At 44.6% G+C, this 10,442-nt stretch overlaps 1 protein-coding gene across 2 annotated transcripts in view; it reads left to right on the plus strand.

Moving 5' to 3' along the window:
* The window catches only part of LOC147205309 (uncharacterized), a 107,918-nt gene extending 99,014 nt beyond the window's left edge, over positions 1 to 8,904 (plus strand). For both annotated transcript variants that reach the window (XR_015101047.1, XM_086112528.1), the window contains 2 exons: positions 3,281 to 3,387; positions 6,085 to 8,904. Coding sequence is in view for 1 of the 2 variants with exons in the window: in XM_086112528.1 (XP_085968654.1) it covers positions 3,281 to 3,387; positions 6,085 to 6,138 (161 nt within the window). In the remaining variant the exon portion in view is untranslated. The remainder of the gene's footprint in view (positions 1 to 3,280; positions 3,388 to 6,084) is intronic.
* The last annotated feature ends 1,538 nt before the right edge of the window (positions 8,905 to 10,442 follow it).

The raw sequence follows: 10,442 nt of genomic DNA on the forward strand, positions 1-10,442 counted from the left end.
CTGCAGTCATGTACAGGTAAGTAGAGTAAAATGGAGCACCGATGCGGGTGAGAGCCCTAAACAGCCTTGATTCCCTCGGAAATGAAGTGCACAAACAATGCCCGGCTATTGTGCCTAAGCGCCTACAATGATGCCATTTAAGAGAGTATTGATCCGCCGGTGCAGGGTCAATCACTGGATCAATGTTGTGTGTGTCGGTCAGCTCGAGGGCTCGTTGACTGTGTGAGTGAATGAATTGATGAATGGCTGGATGGACTGACAGAGAGTCTGAGTAGTCCAAGGTTGGATTTGTGGACCAGCCGATCGAGAGGAACACTCGTGTCAGATCTATATAAACATGAACTTCTGAGGTGCTGAAGGTCTCAATTATCTGCCCTTTTTCGTGTAAAATTGTATACCCTTCAAATGGATGCTTGGCATTTTCCCCTGAACAAAATCCGTATTCGAGGTCATAAAACAATCTATGTCTTATTGAGCCGGCTCTTTGTAAAATACAGTAACAGGACTGATCGTTGAGCACATTTTGTGGTTTGAGGTTGGTTCAAGGTCAACTTTTCACCACAGAATACTGTTTGAATTGGCTTGTGTTAAACAGAGGGCAGCACGGTCATAGACGGCGCACTGCACAAAAATATAAATGCAGTGCATGTTTTTGTTGCCATTTTTCACCGGCTGAACTCAATGATCTAAAACTTTGTTTCTATATCACCGAAGACCTAAGTCTCTCAAATTTTGTTCACTAGTCTGTCTACATCTGTTTTACTGAGCACTTCTCCTTTGCCGCGATAGTGCATCCACCTCACAGGTCTTGCATATCAAGATGCTGACTACACAGCATGATTGTTGCACTTGGAGTTCGGCTCAAGAAAATTTTTGTTCAATGTACATCGACACCCCCTCCCAAAAATGCTGAGAATAGCATCCGTCCATTTGTGCTACGCTACATGTAGATAGATAAATGGTGAGAGTTGTTGCTTCTCAGAAGATTTGATGCTGGTGGAAATCTGCATTGTTGGGATCTCAAAGAAATAGTCTCGGTAGTAAGTCATGGAAATTGAAGCAATCCGATCTAGGATAAAAGTATTTCCTTTACCATATCCGCAATTTAATATCAGTTGTCATTTGACTTTCATAATTGAGTCAAACATAGCTCACCATAACTTGTGGACTTGAACTTGGGTTCATATTTGCCATCGGCCTTCACCCGTCTGTGGTGGCATCGCAAAAAGCATGCGGTGTTTATCATTTAGCTGAAGTCTGACAAGATTTATTGACGTCTCTTATGATTTCCCACACTTTCACAATATATGCATACCGCTTGTGGGAATTCACACATGACTGTAGTTGAAAAATCTGTATTCCCCCCCCCCCCTGCCCCCCCCCCTCAATTTAACAGGAATGTTTTCCCCCAAGGGCGGCCCGGTAGTCCAGTGGTTAGCACGTCGACTTCACAGTGCTGAGGTACCGGGTTCAATTCCAGCTCCGGCCTCCCTGTGTGGAGTTTGCATGTTCTCCCCGGGCCTGCGTGGGTTTTCTCCGGGTGCTCCAGTTTCCTCCCACGTTCCAAAAACATGCCTGGCAGGCTGATTGAACACACTAAAATTGTCCCTAGGTGTGAGTATGAGCGCGCATGGTTGTTCGTCTCTGTGTGCCCTGCGATTGGCTGGCAACCGATTCAGGGTGTCCCCCGCCTACTGCCCGAAGACGGCTGGGATAGGCTCCGGTATCCCCCGCGACCCTAGTGTGGATTAAGCGGTTCGGAAAATGGATGGATGGATGTTTTCCCCCAAAAACGTTTAGCTATCGTGGAGTCTTGACCTTTCATGCCGTGGGAAACTGTAAGGGAGCGATGCAATCAAATCATTTTTTTGTTGTTGTCATTCGCGCATTCCATTGGGAATATTCTCCTCATTTGTTTACGCTTGACTTGATTGACCGAGCTACCCGGCTGCTGACAATGCGACACCAACAGTATAACACAATGCAACTGAAGAGAGGTGTCTCTCCTTTATCATTCCTCCATTTGAGACGTACGAGAAAAACACACAGGCACGCACATGAAGCGGTGATCATCGGGGGAACGGCTGAGGTCATGCCTCGTGACGACGCGAGTACAGGGAAAGAGCTCATTTCATATTCTGTGAGAGATGTCAATTGTGCCCTCAGTGTATTTCTATGGAAAAATTTGTAAATAGAACCTTTGTAAATAGCTCCTCACTCTGCCAATCACCCTGTCTGCTCGCTGCGCCACAGCATTAAAAATTGATCCTGAGCCACACTGGGGTGAAATGCTAACATTGCTGCCAAATGACTGATTAAAAAGGAAAACCTTTAATCTTTGCTTAAAAGTATCTTCCGCCTTGGCATGCCTTTCCCCTGTGCTTCTCTATCTTCCAAGACTGCAAGGCGGAGGGAGAGGGGGTCGTGGTTGGGGGGGGGGGGGGCTGAGAGTTATGGCGGGGAATAGGGTCATGCTTCATGTAGAGTCGGCGATGTACAGTGATACGGCTCCAGAGGTGAGGGATTAAACTAAGAGCAGATTTCGGAAGCAAGACGCTCGGCTCTCTTTAGGAATTTAACCCCGAGCCAAAGGGTTAAAATCACATTTGAGCATCCTTCAGAGGAGGCAAATGTGTTGGCGCGGCTGCTAATGGTGCACAAAAAAATACCATGCGAGAAATAGCTGGATCATGTTGACAATGCGGCATGAAATACAGTTTGCCATGCCTCGGGTTTGCTTAGAGACAGTCTCTGAATGCTCGATTCACTCACAATAAGACAGCATTTCCCTATTATGACTGCCCTTTTTTAACGCTTGTGAAAATATCCCCTTGAGGAACAGGAATTAAACCCTATGTTATCCCTACTTAAACAACTATACAATGTTTCCTGATATCAAGTTCTTTACTGTTATTATTAAGCTTCAAAATGTACCAAATCCAAGGGACAATTTCAAAACTTCAATTGGCTGTGTTTTCTGCTTTATTTGTGTGTGTTAGCACCGTTTTTAAAATTCCTTTGCCAAATTTTACAAAACGTTAAGGAGAGGGTTTGCTCTGAAAGAATCCGATTCTCTGGGACAGCAGATCCATTGTGAATCTTTAAAAGACACCAAAACAACAAACGTCCCCTGATTCTTCTTTGTATAAGTTACGATCGTCACATATCTTCCGTTAGCCACCACAACATACGGCAGCACTTCACATCTATTACATTTGAATCCGTGGGCCTCGACACAGTAAAAGATCGTTGAAACTGACTAGGTGTGTTTGTGTTTCAGGCAGCAGCGTGAACGACAGAGATTGCGTTGATGCAGAAAGTGACACCGATTTTGGAGACCGCGTCAGCAATTCCCTGTTGCCAGAGAAAGATGAAGCAGCAGCCAAGGTAAGATAAAACACACCTACCTTATCTTGCGCTTTATTCCGTATTCACGCTCCTTGGACTTGATAGAGCAAAGTTGTTCTGGAAATCCCCGACCGACTCCCCAACTGATTCTCCATTTGTTGTCCTTGCCCATCGAAGTTGCTTTGTTTTTTGTGTTTTTTTTTTTTCCTGTTTGTGTTGTTTGAAGTAGGTCTTACCTTTTATGATGGGTTTGTACCATCCGATGAAAATACCTATAATTATGAGCGACAAGCCACACATGGCATCAAATATTTAACCCTGGAGAACCCAAGAACCCTTTTCTTCTTTGGAAAATTATGAATTGTATATTAAATGACTGCTATATGTTCACTGAACACCAAAAGATATGTTTTTCCAAAAATTCAATGCTTTAATCCTCATTTAGGATTAGGGCCAAATATGACCCTTTGGGATTTAAGGGTGGCATTTGAGTAGCAGAATTTATGGGGGCCAAATTTGGGTTCTCCAGGGTTAAAAAAAAAAAAAAAAAAGTTGTCAACGTTCCTTTGATTTGAACAAAATTTTCCATGAGTGTGTGATGAGCCACTCACCAGAAATTGTCATTTGGAGTCATTTCAATTTCACACAGAAAATCCCATTTAAGATATTCAGGTACTTTGTTTTCCGTGCTTCATTTGTCTGTTTTTGTGCCTGAGTTTTGCTGCCACAAAAGACACATATGCCAAACCCAAACTACAAGTTGTCCCCTTTAAACCATCCAGGCCTGATCAAGCAGCGCATCTACTAAGACATCTGCGGCGTTTCTTTGTTCAGAGCATGACAAGAGGCGATAGTTGTGGCAGGGCAACTCACGTCTGCTTCACCGCGACAATGTGCTTCTTCACAATGCGCTGAGCATCTGACAGTTCCTGGCCAGAAAGAACCAACTCCCCTCATGACCGCCAAGTGCAACGGGTCCATCAAGAGAATCCTTTGGATTGGCAAAGCGTATGCGTGTCCTTCTGGGCTTACTTCAAAACTTTGCCGTTCCGATTTAAAAGACATCTTTTGGACCACAAGTCCTGGAACTAAAGTATCACCTTTAAAGCATCAAAGTGTTGATGATGTTCTCTTCAAGGACCTCTAAACTGCGGCGCTCACCCAGGCTCCTGCACCCCCTCGTCTCTCTGTCATTCAGGTGTTTACTGTCATTTATACTCAGGGTTTTGTATAATCCTCTCACCACACCTGAGTGCTCCCCACTTCAGTGTCACTGGATTTACTCTCTCCACCCGTCTCCCTCTGTCTCGTTTCGCCTCTGCTCCGGTGCGCATGTTCTTCCCCCCCATTTGGCTTCACAGCCATTCTTATGCACGCGTTGTCATTTTCTTATGTAAATAACCACGCATAAAAAGGACACTCAACAGACATTTTAAATTTTCCACAGCGCGGCTCTGCGCGTATGTTTTCAGTCATCCCTCTCATCAGCAAGCTTGTCTGCGCAAGTGTATTTGCCTGGAGCTGTAAATGAGAGGTTGTGATTTAACTCATTGAGACAAAAGACAAAGACAACGAAATATTAATCAAACAAATGATTTGGAGAAGGTGAAGAAGAACAAGCGAGGGGGATGAGTGCAGGGGAGGGCGAACCAAAGGCGGAAATGGGCCAGTATGTATTTCTGTTCTACTTTCACTCGGCGGAGGCTTCATTAAGAAGTCTGTTTCCAGTGCATCGTGCGCTTGTGCGTGAACGTGCAGAGTTAGCGATTGAGATTGTGGCGGTGCATGTGCACGAATATGCAAATACATATGCAGGATGGTAAAATTATTTGTGTTCTAGAAGCAGCCCTTTAATTATTTACGCCCGAAGCCTTCTAATTGGGATCAAGATTTCTAAATGGGGTCATTTATTGCGACGCCGTTGCATAAACTTTTTCTGAGCTCCACCAATGGACGCCAGGCAAACACTTGGATTCTTCAGAAAAAAACGATTGAGTTGCTATGGTATTGCTGCCAATGCATCCGTGTTGCGTAGACATCGTGCATATGTTCTCTTCGAGAGCTGATGAGTCATGAGTCAGTCACTCGCAAAGCCGATAGCAATGTACAGAGCCGGTTTGAGATTAAGCTCCTGAACAAGACCGATTACAGTTTTACTGTGCGCTAATTAAGGCAACTTAATCAGCGATATTTCTTCAACTCTACACTTTCAGATATGTACAGTAAATCATGTCATGCCTTGCATATGCATCATGTCATTTCGATTCCTGAATAATACACCCCCCCCCCACACACACACACATATAAATTGTGACACTTGAGCAAAAGGGGAATCGCCCCTTCCCCTTCGGTGTGTTTCAAAGGGATTGTGTACACCTAGAGGCGGTATTCAATCACTTGGATAGGATTAAATAAACGGCACTGTATGAACTATTTGGCAGGCTTGAGGTATGACTTCAACTGTGCCGCTACGATTTTCGAGGACATAAAATCAACTAACTGTAACAGGAGAAGACAGAATAGTCGAAAGCTGGCCACAGTTGGTCTTTCAGATCAAGATTATTTTCAGTGCCGTCGTCAAGATATCCCGCTGAGAATGTTTGAATGTTCACTCGTACAGTATGTGACTGTTTTCATCTAAATCCAGCAAACCCAACCAAGCGGCGTAGCGCTATGAAGTCTGCTGTCACATTGATTTATTCCTTTTCTGCTTTCTGTATGTCTTTGTCTCTTCAGGAAAAGAGAAAAAAAATGTCTGTCGACGTCGGTCCAAAAATCTGGAAGCGATAACCCAACTTTGTCCCAAGTTGTCATGAGCCCCATTCTCCAGCCCAAACCGAGACCTCCTGGGAGACGTGTGGGTTCTGCAGATGGGAACGCGTCCTCTTGTCACGGTTCGCGTGTGAGATTACACTCTGGCCTCGAATCTCCGCCAGCCGAGGACGCTCTTTCTCCACCTTCCTTTCAGCTCTGCCCAACACGCAGAACTTTCTCTTGCGACGGCCCCAAAGAATCGATGAGTCATGTTAAAATCAATTCTAGGTTTCCAACAATGCCAAAACATAATGAAGTCTTCTATGGGTGCTTATTGTGTGGAGCTAACTGCGTTCTCGACAAAACCCTGACAATTTCGCCCTGTGGGCAATCACCGAGCCACAGCGGCGAGGACAAACTCTCTTCTAACAGGAAAAAAAGAAGAAGAAAAAACCTTGAACAGAACCAGATTCGGCATAGGCAGCCATCCAGTAGTCAATCTGGAAAAAATATCATGTTTTAACTTTGAAGCTTCACAGTATGTCAAATTGCATGTGCTATTTGAAATCAAGATATACAGCCTGCGTTCCAATAATCGTCTCAACAGCACCACCGGCACAGAAGCCGCTCGGATAATATTAGCGAATCGCGCACTAAAATGACAAAATGGGGGACGGCAACCCGGAAAAAGAATCGCCCGGCTCCTGCTGATGTGGCAAATGGTGCACGGCGCTTATGACCAACATCCCAGTCATGACTCGTGACCTCTGACCTCATCAAAAACAGACTTCAAGCTGTCTACGGGAGCCGCCCGGTGTGAAACTGACCACACTTGAGATGACTGATTTCGCCCTCCTGTCAATTGAAGTGCGCTGATGACATTGTCATGCTTACAGTATGCTGTTTACGAAAAAAACACGTGCAAGCCCCCGATCACAACCCCCCCCCACCCCCCTATCCCCACCCACACCCCAGCTACCCCCCCTCCAGATCTTGGCCAGTTGTAAGACATCTCACGGTGGAGTGCTTTCAAGGCCGCACATCTCCGTGGCAGGAATCACATGCTCATGCTACTACAGCTCTGCTCAGGAAATTGATTTGTTTCAGGGATAAGTCCAAGTATGATGAGGCTGTTCTAGGAAAAATGTGATTCTTAAATAAAATAATAATAATAAAATTGTAATAATAAATCCTTGGAACACCACAGCATTGAAAGTGAAGTTTTGATTACCATTATTTGACCCAGTAGTTGTTTTTGTTTTGTTTTGTTTTTGTAATTTTTTGAAAGCTATAATGTCTCATTTCAGTGTCGTTCAGCTCTGTTTTTCATAAATTTGTCTCCGCTAGTCCAAAGTACGTCTTTGTACGACATATTCTGCCCAGAACAGAAACATCCTGCACAATGGCTCCGAACTGTCATTTTGCGGTACGGTATTTCCAAGCGTGGTGCCTCAATGACGGAATGAACGCTGTGAGCCTCCCACAAGTGGCGCATGACTCAACAAATAGTTCACTGGTTTTCAATCCTGTTGCTTTATTGACTATCATGCAACAATCAACTTTCATATCGCAATAAAGCTGCTGGTCGGTCTTGTGGTGAATGTTCTTCTCAAGCCTGGGATCCGTTTTATTCACTTTTAGTTTTAGTCGCATTCAATTGTGACATACAGTATGTCAGAGCTCATTTGTGCAATCACTCATTCAGTCATTTTCAGTACAGTCGACCCCCCGCATACGAACGCTCCGGTACTCGCTAATTACAATATGTGCGGAGGTTTAATTTTTTTTTCAATCTTTAAAAACAATTATTTAGGGTGTGTCTTTGTTTTTGACGTGATTCCCTATTGAATGAAGAATTTTGGTGGCTTAATTTTTTTATTTTTTTTCCTCAAGCAACGCATTTCACTGGGCATAAAATATATGTGGAATTTTTTTTGTTATTCGATCCCTATGATGCCTCTGATGCTTTTTGGCACCTGTCCATGAGGCAAAAGAACCATTGTGGGATTTGCTTTCTTTATCGGAAGGGTACCAACAACTTTATACTTCTTATTGGAGCAATACAAAGCAAGACATGCTGCAACGAAAGCTATTGTTGTCGTAAGGGTAACAATATGGTTTTCATGAGCTCCAACCTTTTGCAGGACTCTGCTTTGTGACTCTGTTTTTGCAGTGAGCGAGGGGGCTTGACCAAGTTGTCAAGAGTACATAACTTTGAGGCAAGTCCCTTCGCTTCATCCCGCGGTCTTACGGTTTGTTTTGGTGTGTAAATGAGCGTGGGTTATGTGTATCATGTCTGCGGCCTGCACGGCGCCTCCTTGCCAATCGATTCAAGGTGAGAGCTGTCGATTAAACACCCTGAGCCGCGCTCTAAACTTAACCCCAGGGTGAGCCCAACCAACCCTTTGCGCGCACACACCCACACCGACCTGTCATTCATCAATACCTCCACCACAGCCCCTATTGATACCCCCCCCCCCTCCACAGCCAACCTTTTTCACCCCATGCAGGGCCAACATGAGGGTCAAGACGATGTTCATGCAGGTTTAATTTCTGACAGATGTACAATAGAAATGATGTTATGATTTAACTCTTCCGGCGGCCGTGCGCTCTTTGATTTAGCGCCCCGGGATGAGGGATGAGTTACAGCTGACGCGCACTGTCTGCCTGGGCTGCAACGGTAGGCAACCCGGTTCATAACTCAGCTGCCAAATGTGTAGTTAGTCAATCACTTGATCTGTAATCACAAATGCTGCCAGAAATTACATGAGTGATGAGCTGTAATAAAAGCACTTACTTTTCCTGCTCTGTCTCTTAAGTGTTATTGGCAGACCCCTCTCTCCCAGGAGGCCGCGGCTGTGAGACAAAATCCCGATATAAACTGCCTCATTGGTCCCTGCCTCTCTCTCTCTCACTTTCTCCAGCGCTCTCCCTCTCGCTGCTGTACTGTACGCGCGTGGATATGGAAGTGACTACGCATGCAAATTTCTTTTTGACATTCCTCCCTCCATTCTGGGATTGCCTTGCTTCGGGATAAATGATCCTCACTCGAGTAAAGACAGCCATCCACACCTCAATCATTTATAATCTGTAATGTCTGCAGAGGTGCAAGAAAACACAATTCACTGAGGAGAACGCTCTTTACACGCACTCTGGCGCATGTCGTCGGCCGGTAAAATGGATCTTATTTCGCCAAACTTTTTTTCCACCTATTCTTACAGTTCTTGATAAGTTAACGCTAAAAATTGTTGTTTTGGTTTCCTACCTCACTCGCTGGGTAGTTGTGGATTTTGAGATCGGGTTGCTTTTGTCCAAGGTTGTTTTCTTTATTTAGGCCCAGAGTTGAAGGTGGCCACCATTTTGAACAGGTGTACTGAAGGAGAACTAAATTTAATGCAACATTCTTAGAAAACATTGGTGGTGGCTGGATGGATCAGTGGGTTGTCCTCCTGATTTGGGGCAGGGAGATCTGGGTTCAGATCCTGGTCAGGAAGGCCAGCCTGTCCACAGAAAATGGTTTGGCTGCATCAGGAAGGGGATCTGGTACAAAAACTGTGCCCAATATATCATGCCAATGATTTGCTTTGGCAACCCCTGACAGGGGAACGTTGCTTCTTCTTCTCAGAAAATGTTGGTCATGAAATTATTATTTTTTTAGAAAACATCTTTATTGATAACCTTATAATGCATTTCTTGCTAGCTTCAACTCACCAGTGTAGGTAATTTTTATCTTGTGTTGGACCAAAATCTTGACCCAATCTGATGGGTTTAATCCTTGACCCAATGCAGTGGATCCAAATAACCCAGCCCTCGGTTCGTTATTTCACCCAATTTGGGTGGCTTCTGACCCAACGTTTTTCCGATTGTTGTAGCACATCAAAGATTTGACGTCATGGCGTAGCTCACCAAAGATTTCACGGCCATGACAACCACTCACCTCCACCCCCGCAACCTATTGCACAACGTTCCACAGGACATTTTTATTGATATGGAACCCCTGTAATAATTACACATTCTTGTATGCACTATTGATCAGGCCTATTGATGAAATCATATTTTACAGGAGAGGTCTGATGATTTGATGCACAAGCCGCATAAATCTCCCCTCGCAAGCAGCAGCTGCGTCGGAACTCCAACTGTAAAGTGATTGATGCCCACACAGGTAAACACGCACAAGCGCTTCTATCATTTCTATCTGTTGCTTGAACACATCAGTAATAGTCGTAGGTTAAAGACAGACAGAAATGTAATCATTTGCATATCTTGGGTCCATCCGTACAAATGGATGATTGCAGGGGATGACAAGTGCTTTCCAGCCCAGTTCATATGATGTGGAGCTT

This window comes from Hippocampus guttulatus, chromosome 5 (assembly GCF_054856545.1).
Source record: "Hippocampus guttulatus isolate MCC_2025c chromosome 5, RoL_Hgut_1.0, whole genome shotgun sequence".
NCBI classification, from domain to species: Eukaryota; Metazoa; Chordata; class Actinopteri; order Syngnathiformes; family Syngnathidae; genus Hippocampus; species Hippocampus guttulatus.